Genomic DNA, 23,089 nt, shown 5'->3' on the forward strand with positions numbered 1-23,089 from the left:
GGAGAGGCTCAGAAACCTATGGGACAGCTATAAGAGAACGAACATTAGAATTATAGGGTTGCCAGAAGGTGAAGAAGAACTAGAAATTGAAAAATTATGTGAAAAAATAATGAAGCAGAACTTCCCTAACTTGGGGAAGGAAATAGACTTACAGGTCCAGGAAGCACAGAGAGTTCCAAATAAACTGGACCCAGGGAGAACCACACCAAGACACATTTTAATCAAAATGTCAAAAATTAAGGATAAAGAGAGAATCTGAAAAGCAGCAAGAGAGAATAAGAGAATTATGTACAAAGGGGTCCCAATTAGACTATCAGCTGATTTCTCAAAGGAGACTCTGCAGGCAAGAAGGGACTGGCAAGAAATATTCAAAGTAATGAAAATCAAAAACCTACAACCATGATTACTCTATCCGGCGAAGCTGTCATTCAGAATACAAAGGCAGAGAAAGTGCTTCCAGGACAAAGTAAAACTGAAGGAGTTCATTAGATCCAAACCACTGTTCTATGAGATGTTAAAGAAACTTGTTTAGGAGAAAGAGGATCAAAACTATGAACATTAAAATGAAAACTATCACAACAACCAACAACAGAAGCTAGGGAACCGAAACAAAGGCAAACTAAGTAAGCAACGAGAGTAGGAAAAGAATTATAGGTATGGGGAACATTTTGGGGGGAGGTCAGTGGGGAGGGGAAAGGGGGAAAGGGAGGGAGATGGTACAGGAATTAAGAAGCATAGTAGGAGGGAGTGGAGTAGACAGGAACATGTTGAGAAGAACTATATGCACAACCAAAAGGCATGGACTAAGGAGGGGGTGACAACTGGAGGGAGGGGGGTCACTGGGTGGAGGGGAGCAGAGGGAAAAGAAATTGGGACAACTGTAACAGCATAATCAATAAAACATATTTTAAAAAAGAAAAGATTCAGGAAGACTACATGGCCTTCCCCATGCTCAATCTGCTTCAAAATCCAAACTACCTCCTCCTCCCTCAGGTGCTCTGGAGTTCCCAAGGCACTAGGATCAAGATCTCTTAACACTGAAAGAAGGCTAAGTATTCAGATTAATTTTAAAAACTTCTAAGATAAATGAGAAAATTAATAACAGGATGTAAAATAATTTCACCTACTAAAAACATATGCCCTATAAACCCACCCATATTAATGGAAAACCCATTAGTTAATAGAATGACACGTCAGAGTACCTAGTTAATGAAATGGAGAATGGGGGATCAATTGCTACCTTGAGCAAAATGTGGTAAAAATTAAAATGATATTTCCATTGTAACATTACTGCAACACAGCAAATGTTTAAGATTTTCACACTGGAATCATCCCACAATGAACAGAAGACTTTATATACATAGATGACGATGTAACATCTATTTTTGTCCTTGTAAGTGAGGGGGCAGATCATCTTGTCATCCTCTGAAGACTCCACACTTAATTCATAAAATCAGACAGAAAGAGACAAGTAAATAAATCTTAAGGGAAGAACAAAACTGCTGTTTTAAAAAACAACCTGGGATTTTATAATAAAAATGTTTTAAAGTGACAGATCAAAATTTAAGAGAAAATAAGTGATGAGAGGCAAAAGCAGTAGTAATACAGAAAATAATGCTTTAAAAAATAAATAAAAAATGCTAAAAAATGAAATAAAATAGAAGGTATATATATATTTGATACATGAAAATCAAAATAGAGAGTCTGGATTCCATAAAAGAAAATCTAAAAGCAAAAGAGTGATATCCTTTTCTACTCAGTTACATCTGTACCAACTGGGTAGGCAGGGAAACTAACATAACCATTAAATGGATACAGAAAGGCTACTCAGCATATACTTATTTCCTGAAGTCATGAGCAAATAGGTGGCACACTGAAATTTCAATTTTAAAAAAATCAGACAATAGTGAATATAAATAATGGTGACCATAGCTATACCTGTTTGATTTTTCTGTTCATCATTATAAATGAGTAGAAAGAATGAGAAGAAAAATCAAATCAGGGGTAGATTCAGTAACTAACTGCAGGAGCCACACCAGAACACATTAAGAACAACCTCATGTAATGTGAATGTTTGAGCAATAAAACTCATTTAAACAGCACAGCAAAAACAAGGGATCAATAATTTAGAATTTTACAGAGACACTAAGTTACCACTCCTAATTCCATTTCAAGGAAATGGTATGTGAAAAGCCAAAATTTGAATTACAAGAAGATGCGTATCTTCCTTCTTCCAGGAGATGGCACAATAGGGAAAGAAATGGGGGGGCGGGGAATGAGAACTCTTTCCCCTTTCCTACATTGATTAAAGACAAAGAGAGACAGAGAGAGCATAGAGGCAGGGATCCTCATACATACCTTCCAAAAGGTTATCATACCTATTCCAGGCACTAAAGAATCTACTAGCATTGAAATGCTTGCAAACTATTTATTTGTAACTGCCCAAAATTTCCACGTAAGAATCATTTAATATAGCTCATTAATTTAACTTTAAATTTTTACACACAGTAAAGCTGTCAATCCTAACTAGCTTGGGAGGAAGTGGTACATAAAAGCAGTTATATCACTCTTATGACAGATAATTTGTATTAATACTCAAAAGACTATTTAAAGAAATATGTCTTTATGAACCCAAAAGCAAATTTTATACTATAAAAATTTCTTTAGATAAATTACCTTTAAAAAAAAACATTGAAAAAGTTATTAAACTACACATTTGTCCAAATATAATGCCATAAAAAAGCATTAATAATAGAAATTACAGCCATGTTCTTTTTGTTTACTTTATAAAATTATAATATAACATGAGTAGCAACCCTGCCTTGGGTTTTATATGGAATTATTATTCCAAGCATTCCATCCACAAATGTGCTTTATAGAAGCAGCAACTGAAGCAATAAAAAATGTTTTAACAAAAATACGAATCTCAATGATTCTTCTTTGAAGTGATCCCAGGAGTTACTAACTGTTGGTAAGCCCATTAACTGAAAGTAGCCTTATTTTAAAAACAAATACATGTACATACACATGACATACACATGATAATAAAATCCAAATAAAATATGAATATTTTCTTTCCTTCTAAATAAGTATTTTTTAAAAAGCATGACAGCTTCATATTGCCATCTTAAAACCTATAATACAATAAAAAATAGATTTAATTAAGTTTAAATATTAAATATCTTTACCATTACAATAAAATACTAACGGAACTAAAATTTTACTTTAAGCCCTGGCTGCTGTGGCTCAGTGGATTGAGCGTTGGCCTGCGAGCCAAGTGGCGCTGGTTCAATTCCCAGTCAGGGCACATGACTAGATTGCACGTCAGGTCCCCAGTTGGGGGTGTGAGTGAGAGGCAACCACACAGTGATGTTTCTCTCCCTCTCTCTCCTTTCCCCTCTCAATAAATAAATAAATAAAATTTTACTTTAAGAGAAATATAAAAGCTCACCACTTAAGACTTGCTATTGATTAAACAGGGATGAAAGGAGGAAGGTGTGTGCCTAACTTAATAAGTGATATGGGTATGAACCAAACTTACGTCCTGTGTATGAGGTTTCTGATTAATGAATGCATGCTTTGTGAAATTCATCTCTTTTATGTCTATCTTCATAACAACGTCATATACTTTTCTGACCTTGAACACCTGGCTTCTCGGAGTTTTATTCCCGTTGTAGCCCATATCGATTCCATTACTGGGCGAGGATGGACCAATTCGAAAGACATGACAAAATATCCTCACAATCCTTAAAAGGCTTTTCATTTGAGCATCATAATTACTAGACAAGCTAAAAATAAAAATAAAAATATGAACAGTTTAGATGTAAGAAAACAAATTATATCTTAAAACACTCTTATTTTAAAACAATTTCATTAATTGGCCATCTGTTTCATAATGTAACAAGTAGAATTCCTTTCCTATAATGATAGAGGACACAATGTTTTATTTAACAGGAAATTACCGAACATACAAGGTCTGTCTGGAAGAAGTCTAGCCATTGTTAATATAATGAGTAGTTTGCGTGACATTAATGTAACCTAGCAGCCAAGGACACTAGACTGGAATGCAAATGTGTGAACAATGATGACTTCACTGTACTAGTCAGTGGGGGCAGTAGAGATCACTGAGCGAGCATGTGTACTGTGTGGCCATCGCATTCAAAATGACCAAGCGAGTAGAACAACGAATATGCATCAAATTTTGCACATTAAACTTGAACATTCCTCTGCAAAAACTACTGGGATGATTCAGAAAGCCACAGCTATGGGCAGCTGGTGACTGGCAGCTTCATCACAAGGCGCCCACTCACATATCACATCTCACCCAGTTTTTTGGTGAAACATCAAATTACCTGACTAACTCAGCCCCTCTACAGACCAGATTTGGCACCCTGCGACTTCTGGCTTTTCCCCAAAACTAAAATCACCTTTCAAAGGGAAGAGATTTCAGACAAGCAATGAGATTCAGGAAAATACAACTGGGAAGCTGATAAGAGACTGGGAGAACTGTGTGAGGTCTCAAGGTGCCTATTTTGAAGGGGAATGAGGCATCATTGTCCTATATATAATGTTTCTTATATCTTGTATCTTCTTTAATAAATGTCTCTATTTTTCATATTACATGGCTGGATAACTTCTGAACAGACCTCATGTATTACTTGGATTACATATGAATAAATCATTAATTTTTAAGCCACAAGAATATGATCAAAGCACAAAATATGAAGAAAATCACCACTGTAGAAAGTAGGTTTCTTGAGACACCAAAAGTATATTTGTAAATTAAACTAATTCTTTAGAACTTGTAGAACACTTCACAGAGAAGAAATGGTAGAAAAATACTGGCTTTACGGTCTTAAGCCAACCCGAAGCTCAATTGTACAGGCTGATCTGTCTCCTATTCAATCCATAACTTCATTTCCTCTCCCCACCCCAGAATAATAATCAATCTTTCACATATAGAATATTCACAAATTGAATAATCTTAAAGTTACTACCTCTATTAGAGTGGTTCTCTATATAATGGGTTGTCTTATGAGTCTACATAAATATAGGAAATATATCCTACTATTAAAAATACTCAATCCAATTAACACTATTTCATATTGATTATAATATAAACTTTCTTTGACAAGTCACAAAGCCCTTCAGAATAACATAGTGCCTAGGAATTGGTCATCATCGTAAATATCAATCACTACTCCTCCACAAAGACACAGGCTAAATTTGTATTGAATCAAACTGTTAAATATCTTAGAACACTTTGTTGGTGGTGTTTAGGGCATCGTTTTATTTTAAAATCTCTAACATCAGTTATCTTGCATTACAACGGCTGCAAAAATCAGAGTGAAGAGTTGCATACACTTTTGGACAGAATGGTATGACTGTCTTTATACGAATTTAATTATCAAATCTTATTCCATCTTCCCCTAGAGTATTTTATCCAGTTCACTAAAATCTTCCTCTATAATACTCTTAGGTATCTTTTAACATTAAAAAAAAAAAAAAAAAACCCAAAGATCAGTAATGTAGAAACAGCAAATGCCTACTTCTAAGTATTTCAGTTTGGTAAGTGCCAAATTAGAGGTTATTTTCTATCCCTCTAATTTGACATTCCAGTCAAAATTTCCTGATATTTTCATGTCCATATTCATGTTGCTTTTTCATTCTAAGAATTATTAAATTGTTAAAAACCGCCAATAAAAATGAGCTGTCAATTATAAGTATTAGTAAAATACAATAGCTATTGACTGGGACAGCTATATATAGCACATTAACAAAATCTTTTCTTTGTTTTAGTAACTTTAAATAAAATATATATAGAATCATTAATTTTGGTTGAACTTATTTTTACATATTTGTCTTTATTAAGTGTTTCTAATTTTATATCATGAGATTGTTGAGATTGACAAAATAGAAAGATTGGTTGAAACTATTTCCTTCTTTTATTGTGTTGCAAATCTTGAAAAAAATAACCACAGTGACTCTCAAATTCTTCTCCATGAGAAAGGTGATTTGATTTTCCTCTGCAAAATTGCTACATATATAAATATTTGTGTTAAGTACCTGATCTGGTGTTATCTTAAGGTAAGAAATATTTCCTTACAATGTAATTTTAAAATTATCAACTATTAATATAGCCTAATTTTATATTACTTCACCCAATTTAAACTTCTGCCAAGCTGATTCGTTGGTCTAAAAAAAATGTCATTTTTCACTTTCCAACCAGTGAAATATCTCTTTTATATTACACAAAAAGATTATAAAAATCCAAACTTCACCATACCCGTCTCAGTTTATCATAAAATAATTTCTTTCCAAGCTACCAGGTCTGAATATAAAAGTTTAAAAGTCAGTTTTCTAAATCAAAACCCTATCAATGTACCTACCACCTTTGGTTTTTATATGAGAGTACACCTCCATTCAGTCAGTGTCTTACTTAGCAAAGGCTGCAATTTCTGTTCATTTGCACATTGTTAACTATCTTTACCTTCAATTGTAAATCCATAGAAAGCAAGATAACTAACTCAATGAAAGAAAATGTGCGCGAAAAAGCCCTCAATAAATATTTATTACCTTTACCAAATATTCGTAGAATCAGTTACACAAAAGGTTTTTCACTTTTCCAAAAGTGTGCTAAATAATATCTCAATTGTCACTAATTAATATATAAATCAGTTATTTTCTTAATTAAAATTTGTATTAAAGTAAATGGCCAAAATTACATCATACTGGTTTAAGAAACTTTATACAAAGATTCACAAATAAATGAACAAAAGAAAGACAATCTGCAAAAATACCATTATATGTAACTAATATAATAAAGACAATTGTAATTTAAAATTTTTTTAAAGAATCTTAAATACTATTAATCATAAATTGAAAAGCAGAGGCAATTTGTATTTAAGATCCTCTTACGAATCTACCTTGGCAGCTGTGAGATAATAGAAAATATATCTATTGGTCTCTGCCCCCAGTTCCTGCCACAGAGCTGCTAAAACCCTTATAATAGTCCTAAGTGATCAGAGCACTAGGAACATCTTATGTTCTAATATTTGGTCTTTGATGTAGATTCCTAACACAGAGCTCCTAATTCCCTTGGAATTTCCTGGGTGATAGCAGTATCTTTTGTTCTACTGAGGTGATTATTGGTAGACTCCTGGATGAAGGCTGAAAATGGAAGCCTCCATAAAAAGCCAAAAAATATGGGGTTCAGAAAGCTTCTAGATTGGTGAAGACATCCATGTACCAGGAGGATGATGTACCCCAACTCCATGGGGACAGAAGCTCCTGTGCTCAGAACCCTCCCAGACCTTGCCTTAAGTATTTCTTTATCTGGCCATTAATCAGTAACCTTTATCATTAACCCTTTTAGTATATTGGTAAATGCATTTCTTGAATTTTGGGAGCTGTTATAGGAAATAATCAAATCCAAGGGAGAAGAAGTGATCAGAACTTCCACTTTGTCCTCAAGTCATAAAGAAGTGATGGGTAACCGGGGACCTACTACTTGGGATTGACACCTGAAGTGGGGCAGTCTCATGGAACTGAGCCTCTATCTGTGGGATCCAATGCTATTTCAAGGTAGATAGTGTCTGAAATGATTTAAATTGGAGGACATCCAGCTGGTGTTGGAAACTGCTTAGTGTAGGGAATAAAAGCCTGCACATCTGGTGTCCAGAGTGCTGTCTGAGTGTGATAGTGATATGAGAGTAAAGGAGAAACACAGGAGCAAGACTGGGTTTTCTCAAACAGTAATAATACAACAAATTCTAACAATACTAATAACCAATACTCACTACTGATCCCAACGAAGGTTTTTACAGGCCAAAGAAGGCCATAACAAGAGATTCTATGAAGCATTTGAATAGTAGCAGTGTGGTGGCAAAACAGTACACAAAGTAACTTTAAAACTTGTACTGGCAATAGATCCCTTCTTCCTACCCTGTTTCTCCTGTTCCACTAATCTATTCATTTTTAAGAGCTAGATTAGAACCTAGGATCTGCTCTTTTTAAGTGAGGACATGAATCCTGGTTCTCCTATGTATTAGCTTGACAAATCATTAAACTTCAATTTTCTTAAAAAAACAATGGATATAACATCTAAACCACAAAGTTACTATGAGGTTTTAATAAAATAATGTATTTGAATAGCTTAGTACCTACTTAATAAGTGTTAACGGTGAACTTAACATATATGATGTCTGTCCAGAAGATATCCAGCCATGTAATATGAAAAATAGAGGCATTTATTGAAAAAGATACAAGATACAAGAAACACTGTGCCTAAGACAGTGACACCTCAGTTCTCCCCAGTCGCCATTAGCTGCCTCGCTGTATTTTCCTGAATCTCATCACTGGTCTGAAATCTCTTCTCTTTGAAAGCTGCCAATCACCAGCTGCCCATAGCTGCGGCCTTCTGAATCATCCAAATACTTTCTGTGGAGGAATGTTCAAGCTTAACTGTGCAAAATTTGATGCAGATTTGTTGCCTACTCACGCAGCCATTTTGAATGTGACAGCACACTGTACATATGCTCACTCATCGGCGTTCACTGCCCCCACTGACTAGTACAGTGAAGTCGTCATTGTTCATACATTTGCATTCTAGTCCACTCTTCTTGGCTGCCAGGTAACATTGATGTCACTCAAACCATTCTCATTACATTAACAGTGGCTGGACTTTTTCTGTACAGAATTATATATATAAAACACAAATGCTTTCTGATTACTGTAAAAAAACAGAAAGTGGGACAAAGATTTAAGTAGAAAAAACAAGTAAAAGGTATCACAGGGTATTTAAAATATTCATGATCATTCCTAACATTTTCCATTTCTTTCGCCATTGCCATCTCCTCCACTACATGCCAGGCACTGTCCTTGGCACTTCACAGCACCTTAATCTTTCATTCCTAAAACAATTCTTTAAGATCTTACTATCAGTTTCCAACAAGGAAATAAAATCCTGATTAGACTGTAAATTAAACTTAAGGAGAGATTTTGTCTTTATTATTCAAGAGCACCTAGCAGATGGCCTGGCAGATAGTAGGCACTCAAAAATGAGTATTAGGTGGGTGGTAAAGGGAAACTCCGAGGAGTTACTGTTCTTGCTTATGTCACATGGTAAATAGTGATGTCTGGATTTACACCTGAGTCTGGTGTAAATGTTTTCACTTAGTATGCCTCAATCTTAGAAATTCCTCATCAAATAACGTATTAATGGAAATAACTATATAAAAGGAGGGCATTATGTCAAGGTGGAATTCAATGACTCTTAGAGACAGAGTCTAAAGTAGTTTTGAGTAAAACTACTGACAAAAGACTTAATGGCTGAAAGAAGACGACAAGAAGGTGACATTGGTACCATGAAGAATGAAGGGCCTAGCAAAGATTATTTTAAGTAAATAATACAGAATGTATTTCTGGTCTGAAGTATATGAAAAGTCTGAAAAAAGACAGAAAAAAAGGGCTAACATAATGGATTTCATAATGTAGCTGTTTTATACAATAGAAGCAGCATGTAGTTAGAAGGAAGAATCCAGTTGCAACTCAGAGGTAAGAAAAGACCATGACCTATTAAGACTGTCAATGTATTAAGAAGAGAAGACTATAACAAAATGGAAAGAATCCAAATTAAAAGTGGGCCAAATCTGAAAGCTACAAAATAACACTTTAACTATTTCTAAATGGCTGTTTATTCCTAATTGAAGTAGCTAACCACATACAAAGAAATGTGGTTGCAAGAAAATGAAATATATAAATGCAAATATTATAAGGGCATTAACTCCATGAATTAGAGGTAAACTATTAAAACCACATAATTTTTTGAGAGAAAAAAGAACTGAAACGAGGGCGAGCTCAAGAAGAAACTTTAATAAGGAATCATCAGGGTGTACTGAGAGGTTGAACTAAGTAGCTTATACCCAGTTCTATATATTAGTGATCAAGATTCCTAAACTACTTCCTCGATTCTTTATGCATATTTTACTTGCATGACTGTTCAAAGCAATCATTTTATAAACTTCTAGACACATATGCCCAAACTTAGTCTCTAGTTTTAGTCTCTTTAGAGAGACTAAAGTCTCCTCAGTATAAGTTGATTGTCCTGGTCCTTTAAAACAAACACGCAATGATATGTCAGCAAGTTTTTAGAACCTCTTACCACTGGCAAAAGGCAAACAACAAAATAAACTATTCCCAGAAAAGCCTAAAAGGAAACAAAGGTGACAGCTACTGCTACCTATTGATCTGTTTATATTTTAAAACACTTACCTAAGCAGTTTATGACCATTTGTTGTGGCAACTTCAGCAAGGCTTGTTAAAATCTTCAGGTACTGGCTTTCACTTTGCTGAGACAAATGTTCTAGAACTTGCCGTAACTAAATTTTTTACAAATAAAAAAATGTGATTATATAATAATCCATTAAACTTTATCAAGAAATAAGTACCTATAAGTATCTCAAAGCCAATTAGCTGAAATCAAGTCCTTTACAGTTATTTTGCCTTGCATAAATTCAAAAGCTAATATAAAGACGACATAAAATCTTTGTTAAAAGTCACCAAGGAAGCAATAAAAAATATAAATAGACCAGAAATCACCAAGTTTATTTATAGAAATCTAATTCTAAAATGTAAGAAAAATTTAAATGCTACAATTTATCAAGGAGTAGAATTATTCTAAATACAGATCTCAGTAAACTAGTAATTATCAATCATAATATGATATTCCTCCTTAGATTCTTCTTCTTTATCTATGGGGAATATTCTAGTTATCTTTAAGAAAGACCAAAGACCCAGAGAAAAGAAGATTCATAGGGCTAAATATTAGCACAAAGTTCATTAATTATTACATAATTCATACTTATCTTACAATGCAGATAAGCACATTTTTATTATATTAAAATATTTATAACATAATACATTTATATTACAGTATTATCAATACTACAATACTTATAAAGTTAATTATAAATATTGTTTGTATTATTACATTATAAATATTACCGTAGTTATGATAATAAATGTAATTATAAATATTACAATATTTATAATAATAAAATTAATAAATACATTTGTAAACTGCCATATATACTAAGCATATATGAACATAAAGAACATAAAGCTTGTTCTTTTACAAGCTACTAGCACAATTACACTACCATGTTTTCTCGGAGATCTTCATTCTGTGTCATTTGAATGATCGTTTGGAAAAGCCTAGGGTGATATTGAATTAATACTTCACAGGTCTCTCCATATCCACCCTAAAAAAGAAGATTTAAAGTTATCTAGGTTTAAAAACAAAGTTCCTGACCTCTAGCCAAGATGGAGGCCTAGACTGACACACTCCATCTCCCTCTGCAACTGAGGACTACAACTACAGCAAAACCAGAAATAACCAGAAGTTCCAGAAAATAAATGGAAGTTCAACATATGAAGTTATGAAGAAACAGTGCTCCTCTGAACGGGTAGGAGGGGTGAAGTTGAGGTGGAGAGGTCAAGCTGTGCTGGCGGTGGCGGCGGCAGCAGGGGCAACGGCAGCGGGATAGCGGTAAGCACAGACACCCGTATTTAAGGGGAGGCAAGAAGCACCTGGGGAGTACCCCCGGCTGCAGACCAGACCCGTCAGCTTGAGATTCCAATGCCGGGGAGGGCATACCTTGGACTGCAAAGTCAGGAGCAGGTGGGAACGGAGGAAGAGGATCCCGGTCTCTCAGTGGAGAGTAAGCAACAGAAATCCATCTTGGACACCCGCCCCCACAGAAAACAAAAAGCATGGTGAGAAGGGTCACCTGGTTGTGACAAGTGCATGGGGCTCCGCCCCCTATAGCATAGGAGGTGTGACAGCCCCACCCAGGAAACAAAGGTAAACACAAAACTGTCAGGATGGCACAGATCATGATAGAGATCCCGGTGACACAGCTGACCAGCCAGCAAATATCTAATTTAATGGCTCAGCAGATAGGAAATCTTTCTGAGGCACAGTTCAGAGCTTTGGTTATAAAAATGCTTACAGACCTTAACCAAGATGGGGAAGGAATGAAGGCTAGTCCTGCTGAAATGAACAAAAAAAACATATGAAACTAGTGGTGAGGGAAAGAAAACCAGGGATCAAATCAACAAATCAGAGCATAGGAAAGGAACAAACAGTCCACCAGTGCAGAAAGAGGAAACGAAAAGTAAGGAAAATGAGGAGAGGCTCAGAAACCTATGGGACAGCTATAAGTGGGCCAACATCCAAATCATAGGGTTGCCAGAAGGTGAAGACGAACTAGAAATTGAAAAATTATATGAAAAAATAATGAAGCAGAACTTCCCTAACTTGGGGAAGGAAATAGACTTACAGATCCAGGAAGCACAGGGAGTTCCAAATAAACTGGACCCAGGGAGAACCACACCAAGACACATTATAATCAAAATGTCAAAAATTAAGGATAAAGAGAGAATCTGAAAAGCAGCAAGGGAGAAGAGAATTACATACAGAGGGGTCCCAATAAGACTATCAGCTGATTTCTCTAAAGAAACTCTGCAGGCCAGAAGGGACTGGCAAGAAATATTCAAAGTAATGAAAATCAAAAACCTACAACCACGAATACTCTATCCAGCAAAGCTGTCATTCAGAATAGAAGGGCAGAGAAAGTGCTTCCAGGACAAAGTAAAACTGAAGGAGTTCTTCAGATCCAAACCACTGTTATATAAGATGTTAAAGGGACTTGTTTAGGAGAAAGAGGATCAAAACTATGAACATTAAAATGAAAACTGTATCACAACAACCAACAACAGAAGCTAGGGAACCGAAACAAAGGCAAACTAAGTAGGCGACAAGAGTGGGAAAAGAATTATAGGTATGAGGAACATTATGGGGGGAGGTCAGCAGGGACGGGGATGGGGGAAAGGGAGGGAGATGGTACAGGAATTAAGAAGCATAGTAGGAGGGAGTGGAGTAGACAGGAAGATGTTGAGAAGAACAATATGCACAACCAATGGGCATGGACTAAGGGGGAGACAACTGGAGGGAGGGGGGGTCACTGGGTGGAGGGGAACAAAGGGAAAAGAAATTGGGACAACTGTAACAGCATAATCAATAAAGCATATTAAAAAAAAAAAAAGTTCCTAAAGGAAAACTTGTAGACCCAATAGGTTAGAAGCTTAGTCCCATAAGAGCACCCCCACTTCAGAAGGCAATCACAAGTCTAGGTCACCCATATTTCTTACCAACCAGCTATAAGTCAGGAGTTCCCACAGCCTCCTCCCTGAGTTTGATAATTTGCTAGAAGAGCTCACAGACTCAGGGAATCAGTTTACTATTACCTGTTTATTATAAAGGATGCAATTCTGGAACAGCCAATGGAAAAGTCTTAGGACAAGGTATGCAGGAAGTGGCACAGAGCTTCCATGCCCTGTCTGAGCAAGCCATCTTCCCAGTACTTTGACATATTCACCAACCCAGAACTGAGAACCCCACTACTTCGGATTTTTAGGAAAGTTCCATGATATAAGCATGATTGATTAAATTATTGGTCATCAGTGACTGAACTCAGGCAGGAGCCTCTTCTCCCGGGAGTGGGGGAAGAAGCTGTGCTTTAATCACATGGTTGGCTCCTCTGACAAGCAACCCACATCTTGAAGCTATCTAGGGGCTTTCAGTCACCAGTCATTTCATTAATATAAACAAGAACATTCTCATACTCTGGAGAATCCAAGGGTCTTAGAAGCTCTTGGGCCATGAACTGGGATAAAGACCAATATATGTATCTTAGATTACAGTTCCTTTTAAAGAGCATATTCTTCACAGAATAAAAATCTCTGGACCCACCCTTTTATTTGAGAAAAAAACTGATTTTACCAGTCTGTTTCTATGATAAAGTAAGAGACTAAGAATATATAGTAACAACGTACCTGTACACATAAATCCAGAGGGGTTATTCCATTTTTATCTGGCAGATATTTGGCTCCTCGTAATAGAAGAATCTGTGCTGTGTCTCTCTGACCATGACTGTACAGAAATAGAACCGAGTTAAAAATATAACCATTTTAACGGTTTTTTTCCCATTAATAATGGATAGTTAATGTGAATAAACAGAGGATGAACAATTTTTAAAGATCTGAACTAATCCTCAACAATCAGGAAAACATTTCTCAATGTGAAGTCATTCTTTCACTATGTAGATAAGGAAATGACTTACTAAACCTTAGAATTAAACTTGGAACATATTCGTCGGCAGCCGTCCGTCTTGAGAGATGATGGTGTAGCTTCTTAAGAGTCTATCTGCACCGCCGAAAATGGCTGTGCAGTCCGACTCGGGAGTGACACGGTATCTGTCTCCTCCTGTGTTGAATCGACATCTTGCGATGACGCTGGAGTGTCCTCTCCAGTGAAGCTGAAGCTACAGAGCCTGGGCAGAGTGATATGGAGGGTCTGCTGTTGCCCATGCAGCAGACCCCCCCTCTCTTCGCAGCTGAAGGGTCCAAGGGAAAGACGGAGTCAATACAGCTTGGCTTCAGGTGCGCCGCAGGAGTTGCCGGTGTTGACTACAACGTCAAACCGCCTTAGGGACTCCGGCTCCGGATTTTCTGTCGGGGTTTACTCCCTTAGCCTTTCCCCTGAAGAGGTATGCCGCAAGGCAGCGGAGGTTTTTTGGAGTCAGAGTTTTCCTTCTCTGATGTGCCCTGACTGGAAGATGGAACCAGCGACACTTAGCTCGCAGGCCAACGCTCAATCCACTGAGCCAAACCAGCCAGGTTGGAACATATTACTTACAATAAATCATAACATTTTAGGGATAAATAGCTGCTACTTAGGCTTATGCTTTACTCTTTTCTTCCATTCACTTCCTTCACAGCCTTGACCAGAAATTCTTCCTACTATGCACATCCAAAAGAACCTCATTACTCAAGAGAATATTTTATACTTTAGTACTTGGAAAAATATTAAAATGAAAGAAAAAGAAAAGAAATACCAAAGTAAGAGTATAGGGAGAAGGTTAGGGTTAGTTGGCCAAAAATACTATCTAGCTTCCAGTCTTCACTTTATCAACCCCCTCTGTTTGGCTTTTGCTGAAAGCTATTTAATCTGACTTGGAATGGACAACTCTTTTATCCACATGCCCCATTCTCTCCAATTACTACTTTCTTTCTAATAGGAGCAAAATTAGAAACTACCACTCTTTCAGCTAGGAGTCAGTTTATTTGAGGGTAGCTTCAATGAGATAATCTGATCTTAGATACAGGAAATAAAAAATAAATTTACAATTCAGGGACATTAAAGTTTTAAGCTAATTAATTTTATGAAATGTCCAAAGAAGTCATACAGTTTGGAAGAATATCTGATAAAAATTTTTATTTTGTACATGAGAAAAGTTAATACCTCAAGCACAGGTAAAACTAGAAGTCAGCTCTGGCTGGTGTGGCTCAGTGGATTGAGCATCAGCCTGCAAGCCGAAGGGTTGCTGGTTTAATTCCCACTCAGGGCACATGCCTAGGTTGCAGGCCAGGTCCCCAGTTGGGGGCGCATGAGAGGCAACCATACATTGATGTTTCTCTTCCTCTCTTTCTCCCTCCCTTCCCTTCTATCTCTAAAAATAAATAAATAAAATATTTAAAAACAAAAAACAAAAAAAGACCTAGAACTCAGATCTCTGGTCTTCTAGACAAATAGTCTTTCTACAATACTATTACCTAAAAATAAATGCCATTCACAAAGAGAAAGACTACACAGATATCTCTGAACCTTAAAAAAAAAAAGAAAAAATTATTCCTTTTTACAAAATGACATTGCATAAAGTATAATTTATAACCAATTAAAATTAAAGATTTAAAAAACAGGATACTACTATAAATCTGGTGGCAGATAATAATAGTTATATCACTCTCTCAATATTTTATTGTAATACTGATTATCTTCCTTAATACAAATAACAATAGACCCAAACTAACTTAAGAACAATATTTAAACCACTAAGCTGCACACCCAAAACCAATATAATGTTTTTAAAAAGAATAATATCTAATTTATTCCAGAAAAAAGCAAATCAAGAAACAATGTTTTTCAATAATCATGTGTGCAAGCTCACCAATTAAAATGTAAACTTCTTGATAATATACTTGTTCCACAGCACTACGCATGGTAGTTAGCTTATAATATGTACTCAATACAACTGTTGAAATATATTACAGATTTTTAACTTTAGATACCATTCATTTGACAAATAAGCATTTAAGAAGGTGCTGTAATACAGAAAATTACAAGAGACCTGAATCTTAATTTATTTGGGGATAGATGACAAGCATAATGTTCAGTTCTTGGTACAAAGCCTGATTTAATCCTGACATTATTATAAAATAAGCATTCACTCCACTTCTCAGTTGAAAAACCATAACCCAAGAGTATAATGGAGTTGCTCAAGATCAACAGTTATATAGCACAGCAGAATTCAAATCTAAATTTCAAAATCCTTCATCTATATCATATTGCTTTACCAAGATGAATAAACATACAGTTTATCCTCAAACAATAAGCAATTCAGTACTCAAGAAAGTATGATGTCAGGTGCAAAAGGAAGTATGCTTTGAGAACAATACAACAGCGATCACACAATATAAACCAAGATCACCACGTACAAATGAGACACTGTTCAATAAATGCAGTTTTTAAAAAGTCTCAAAATAATAAAGGATCATTAGGATGAAGAAAAAAACTTCACTGACATTTTTAGAAAGATGAAATAATTTCTTTTTTTTTTTTTTTTAATTATTGTATTATTTTTATTTTTATTTATTTTTTTTTATTTTGGTTTTTCAATTACAGTTGTCCCCTTTTCCCCCAATTTCTCTCCCCCACCCAGCCCACCCCCTCTCCCGCAATCATATCCCTCCCTGTTGTCTATGTCCATGAGTCTTTTATACAGGCTCTTTAATTAAACCCTTCCCTTACTTGTCCCCCTTCTCTCCCTCTCCCCTCCCCCCTATTGACTGCTATTCTGCTCTTTGTTCTATTTAGTTCCTTTGTTTGTGTTGTTCTTTAGTTTCCTGTATTAGGTGATATCATATGGTATTTTTCTTTCTTTGCCTGGCTTATTTCACTAAGCATAATTCTCTCTAGTTCCATCCATGTTGTTGCAAATGGTAGGAGTTCCTTCTTTCTTTCTGCTACATAGTATTCCATTGTATAAATGTACCACAGTTTTTTGATCCACTCATCTACAGATGGGCACTTAGGTTGTTTCCAGCACTTAGCTATTGTAAACAGTGCTGCTATGAACATAGGGGTGCATAAGTTCTTTTGAATTGGTGTTTCAAGATTCTTCGGGTATAATCCTAGTAGTGGAGTCGCTGGTTCAAAAGGCAGTTCCATTTTTAATCTTTTGAGGTAATTCCATACTGTTCTCCATAGTGGTTGCACCAGTCTGCATTCCCACCAACAGTGCAGTAGGGTTCCCGTTTCTCCACATCCTCGCCAGCACTTGTTGCTTGTTGATTTGTTGATGATGGCCATTCTGACTGGTGTAAGGTGGTATCTCATTGTGGTTTTTATTTGCATCTCCCTGATGGCTAATGATGTTGAGCATTTTTTCATGTGTCTATGGACCTTCTGTATGTCCTCTTCGGAGAAGTGTTTGTTCAGGTCCCTTGCCCATTTTTTAATTGGGTTGTTTGTTTTCTTGATGTTGAGTCGTATCAGCTCTTTATATATTTTGGAAATCAGTCCCCTGTCTGTGATGTCATTGGCAAATATGTTTTCCCATATGGTTGGTTTCCTTTTCAATTTGCTGTTGTTTTCTTTTGCTGAGCAGAAACTCTTCAGTTTGATGTAATCCCATTTATTTATTTTTTCCTTTATTTCTCTTGCTTTAGGAGATGTATCCGTGAAGAGATTGTTACGTGAGATATCTGATATTTTCTTGCCTATGTTTTCCTCTAGGACTTTTATGGTGTCACGGCTTACATTTAAGTCTTTGATCCATCTTGAGTTTATTCTCGTGTGTGGTGTAAGTTGGTGGTCTAGTTTCATTTTTTTGCAGGTCCCTATCCAGTTCTCCCAGCACCATTTGTTAAAGAGGCTCTTCTCACTCCATTTTATGTTCCTTCCTCCTTTATCAAAGATTAGTTGACCATAGAGGCCTGGGTTTATTTCTGGACTCTCTATTCTGTTCCACTGATCTATATGTCTGTTCTTATGCCAGTACCATACTGTTTTGATTACAGTGGTTTTGTAGTATTGTTTGATATCTGGTGTTGTGATTCCTCCTGCTGTGTTCTTCTGTCTCAAGATTGCTTTTGCTATTCGGGGTCTTTTTTGGTTCCATATGAATTTATGGAGTATTTGTTCTAGGTCTGTGAAATATGTCATTGGTATTTTAATAGGGATTGCATTGAATTTGTAAATTGCTTTGGGTAGTATGGCCATTTTGATGATGTTGATTCTTCCCATCCAAGAACATGGTATTTGCTTCCATTTATTTGTTTCTTCCTTGATTTCTTTCTTCAATGTTATGTAATTTTCAGAGTACAGGTCTTTTATCTCTTTGGTTAAGTTTACTCCTAGGTACTTTATTTTTCTTGTTGCTATAGTAAATGGTATTTTCTTTTTTGTCTCTGTCTCTGCTATTTTATTGTTGGTGTACAGAAATGCCTTGGATTTCTGTATATTTATTTTGTACCCTGCGATTTTGCCAAATTCACTTATTATATTGAGTAGTCTTTTAGTGGAGTTTATAGGATTTTCTAGGTATACTATCATATCATCTGCATATAATGAAAGTTTCACTTCCTCTTTCCCAATTTGGATTCCTTTTATTTCTTTTTCTTGTCTGATTGCTGTGGCTAGGACTTCCAACACTATGTTGAAAAGGAGTGGAGAGAGTGGACAACCTTGTCTCGTTCCTGAGTTCAGGGGGAATGCTTTCAGTTTTTGTCCATTGAGTATGATGTTGGCCTCAGGCTTCTCATATATAGCCTTAATTATGTTAAGATATGCTCCCTTTATTCCCATTTTGCTGAGTGTTTTCATCATAAATGGGTGTTGAACTTTATCAAATGCTTTTTCTGCATTTATTGATATGATCATGTGATTTTTGTCTTTCATTCTGTTTAGGTGATGTATTATATTTATTGATTTGCGAATATTAAACCATCCTTGCATCCCTGGAATGAAGCCCACTTGATCATGATGTATGATCTTTTTGATGTGTTGCTGGATCCTGTTTGCCAATATTTTATTGAGGATTTTAGCATCGATGTTCATCAGTGATATTGGCCTGTAGTTTTCTTTCTTTGTTGTGTCTTGACCTGGTTTGAGATGAAATAATTTCTAAAACTATAGTCAAATGTCATCTATGATCAGATGACACTTCAATTCAAAAATAAATAAAAACAAGAAACAATAGCTAATTATATACAGAATCTGCATAATACAAGTAGGGCTTTGAGTGCCTCATCTGAATATTCCAAGAGATTAGGACTACCCTATAACAGACTGCTCAGTTCAAATAACTGCAAAAATTTGCTCCATGAATAATTATTCTTTACAATTCAACTTTTTTTTTATAGTGATTGAGATAATACCCTCTTCAAGGATACACCAATGTATTTTCAGGAAACTAAGAAGCTGGCAAAGATTCAACTAATAAGAAATGGCAGTGCACCTGAAACACTTAGAACTGATTTCTCAAGCACTTCAGTCTCCTAACTTCAGGCTCTTTCGGCGATGTGATTTGAAAACTAGGCTAAAGTGCATAATTATATACATTGCAGTATTTTTAGGGAATATTTATGAAGCAAAGACACCGTATTTTCCAACAGTCCTTTCCTATTCTAAAAGTTTACAACTTTAAGTCTCTGTATAAGCTGTCTTACATGGCTATTTTGAATTTGAGTTCCTACCTGAAAGAAGTTGCTTGGTAATACAGTGATCCCTCACTTACCGCAGGTATTACGTTCTAGAACCCCTGCGATAGGTGAAAATCCGCGAAGTAGGAACCTTACATTTATTTTAGTATTTACTGTACAATACCGCAAAATCCCGCGATATAGCAAAAAATCCGCGATAATTAAATATAATATTTTTAAAAATCTCGCGATACAGTGAGGCCGCGATAAGTGAACCGCGATCTAGAGAGGGTCTACTGTACATAAGAGTGTAGAATAAATGTAAGGCTCCTACTTCGCGGGGGAAGGGGGGGGTCTGGAACATAATACCCGCGGTGAGGGAATACTGTACACATGAAAGAATTTTAATAAATTATGCAGAATAACTAAATAAAAAAGTGGCTGGGAAATAGTTCTTGTCATAATTCTAGGTCAAAATCAGCCTAAAAAATGACCCACTCACAAAAACACTCCATTATTAAGTAGTGCTCATAATTAAAACAGAAGTAATACAAAGGAAAAAAGAAAAGGAAGATTCATATTTCCCAGAAAGAAAACCCTGAAGAGCAATAAAACTAAATAGGGCAATACAATTTTATGCTTACTGAGAACTGGAAAAGTGTGCTAGAGTTTAGCGAGCACTTACCAACTACTGGGCACAAAACACTCTGCAGAATGCTTTTTATTAAACCCAGTTCTATTTAGTTCTCCCTGTAGTCTCACAAGGCAGATATCAGCATCTCCATTTCACAAGGAAACAAAGCTTCAGAGGTCAAGAAACATGACTAACATTGCAAAGCTTTGGGCTGCTTCCAAAACTTAGGCTGTTTCTCCTATATTTTTCAAAGGTATCGAAATAAATAGGAGAAATTTAAAAAATTGCTTTAATAGTTGGTCTTTAAATAAGACACAGGATAATATATCTAGTAATACCTCTCAACCAATAAAAACTTACATTAAGTTTAACTTTTTAATCTTCAAGCCCTATAATTTGCCTGCAGGGTCAAGTTGCTTTAATTCTCACATTCCTTTCCCTCTTATCAGAGACTACATACATAAAATAATTATATCTTTAATGTGTAACTATATCTAGATAACTCAAGTACTATTAATAGTGCTTATAAATGAACCATATTCCATATCTATTATCCTGTTATAATACAATGAACTTATTTTTCAGTTTCAATTTTAATCAGTTTTGCTTAACCATCTTTGCACAAAGAGATTCAATGTTTGCTAGATTAAAACTTAATGATGGGGGCCCTAGCCAGGCAGCTTAGTTGGTTAGAGCATTGTCCCAACACGCCAAGGTTGCAGGTTCAATCCCTGGTCAGGGCAAATACAAGAATCAACCAATTAATGCATAAATAAGTGGAACAATAAATCAATGTTTCCCTCTCTCCCACTCCTTTCTTTTCTTTCTCTCTCTCTCTCTAAAGTCAATTTTAAAAAAAAAACAAAAACTTAATGATGGGAATATAATACTAGCAGAAAGTACTTTTAAAAATTCTTTTACCATATCCCTAAGCTTAGACTAACTATATGAATATGCCAGTTCTGTACAATACTAATATACTTACATTTACTGTTACATATGGCATTATTTTATAGAAGATATTTTTCAAACATGTAATTATAGTGATTGATTCACTCAAAAACATTTACTAAAAATTTCAGCAGAAAGCACTGTACTGAACATTGACATAAAGTGGTGAATAAAATAAAATTCTTCCTTTCAATGAGCTTTTGATCTAGTAGGGGAGACACACTGTAAACAATAAACAATTAGAAAATACAAAGTACTATGAAGGAATTGATCATAAGGCTGCGATAGAAAATTTAGGGAGAGGCTTGCTTGGATTAGTCAGGAATCATCTTTCTAAAATATAACAATCAGGCAGTGACATGAAGGAGGAGTCAGCCACATAAAAACACCTGGGGAAGAACTCTTCAAGCAAAATAAACTCGAAGAGAACCAATGTGGCTGCGACACAGTGCGCCAAGCAGGGGTTAGACCACACAGGTCTCAGGTGAATGCAGAGTTTGGATTTTATTTTAAATGTAACAAAGAAACACTGAAAAGTTTAAAATACAGACTTTAAACACAAAGGAACAAGACCAATTCATTTTTTTCAAGATCACTTTGACAGCTGAGGAAAGAACAGATGAACAGGCAACAGAGGAATCAGGAAAATCAGTTAAGAGACTATTGCAGTACTTCAGATAAGAAGTAACAATGTTAACCAAAGAGGTTTCAGTGGGTTGGAGAGAATAAAGAGATTCAGAATATATTTATAGAACTGACTAATAATTTCCAAGTTAAGGGTCAGAAAAAGAGAAAGAGAAATAAAAAACAATGATCTAGTTTCTGGTTTAAACTGGAAGGCTATAGGTTCCAGTGACTGAGAAGAGAAACTGAAGAAGGTTTGAAAAGGAACATCAGAAAGCTGTATTTTGGACATGTTAACATTAGAGATTCTATGAGACTTGCAAGTGATGGTGTAAACCACACAGGTGGACATTCAAACCTGCAGCTTCAAAGAAAGGTCTTAGCTAGAGATAACCCCTCAGGATAGGATAGGATTTCAGAGAATTAAGCAATGACATTATTCATAAATTCAAGATACTATGGAAAAAAACTGGTTTTCTAGCTAAGAAACTAAATAATAATTTTAGAAAATGACTGAATTCAAATAAGATCTAAAGTCTAGAGATCCAAAGTCCTTGTATGCTAATTCAAGACTGTTCAATGATGATTTGCATCAGTCTGACCAAAGTAACATCAGAAACCCTAAAGAGACAATAACAAGAAGAAAAGTAGGTATTTCAGCCTAAAACAAATTTCCAATAAAATGCTATAAAACAGGAAAAAGGATGAAGAAAACAGCTTTCTGAAGAGCTCTGTTTGAGTTTAAGAGCCTAAATAAGTATTATAATTCATATAATCTAAACCAAAGAGAAGAATCACTAGTGTATTGTGAACTGTTCCTAACTATAAATCACATTTACATAACAGTGTGTGTGTGTGTGTGTGTGTGTGTGTGTGTGTGTGTGTGAGATATGTATGGCAGCGTGTTTGTTTATAATTATGATACTGCTACCTCTGCAAGGACTGGGGTATATTTATTATTGTATCACTAATGCCTATAATAATGGAATGCTAACTAAATGTTTGCATATTGTATAAATGAATCAACGAACAAAATGTATGCTTTAAGAAAATGAA

The 23,089-nt window shown here is 35.6% G+C and overlaps 1 protein-coding gene across 2 annotated transcripts in view; it reads right to left on the reverse strand.

Moving 5' to 3' along the window:
* HACE1 (HECT domain and ankyrin repeat containing E3 ubiquitin protein ligase 1) overlaps positions 1-23,089 on the reverse strand; it is a 108,034-nt gene that overhangs the window by 40,968 nt on the left and 43,977 nt on the right. For both annotated transcript variants that reach the window (XM_090279706.1, XM_090279705.1), the window contains 4 exons: positions 13,897-13,993; positions 11,160-11,261; positions 10,273-10,379; positions 3,638-3,788 (listed from right to left, as the gene is read on the reverse strand). In XM_090279706.1, coding sequence (XP_090135832.1) covers positions 3,638-3,788; positions 10,273-10,379; positions 11,160-11,261; positions 13,897-13,993 — 457 coding nt within the window. The remainder of the gene's footprint in view (positions 1-3,637; positions 3,789-10,272; positions 10,380-11,159; positions 11,262-13,896; positions 13,994-23,089) is intronic.

The sequence above is a fragment of the Furipterus horrens genome, unplaced genomic scaffold (genome assembly GCF_987537825.1).
Source record: "Furipterus horrens unplaced genomic scaffold, mFurHor1.1.pri manual_scaffold_6, whole genome shotgun sequence".
Lineage (NCBI taxonomy): Eukaryota > Metazoa > Chordata > Mammalia > Chiroptera > Furipteridae > Furipterus > Furipterus horrens.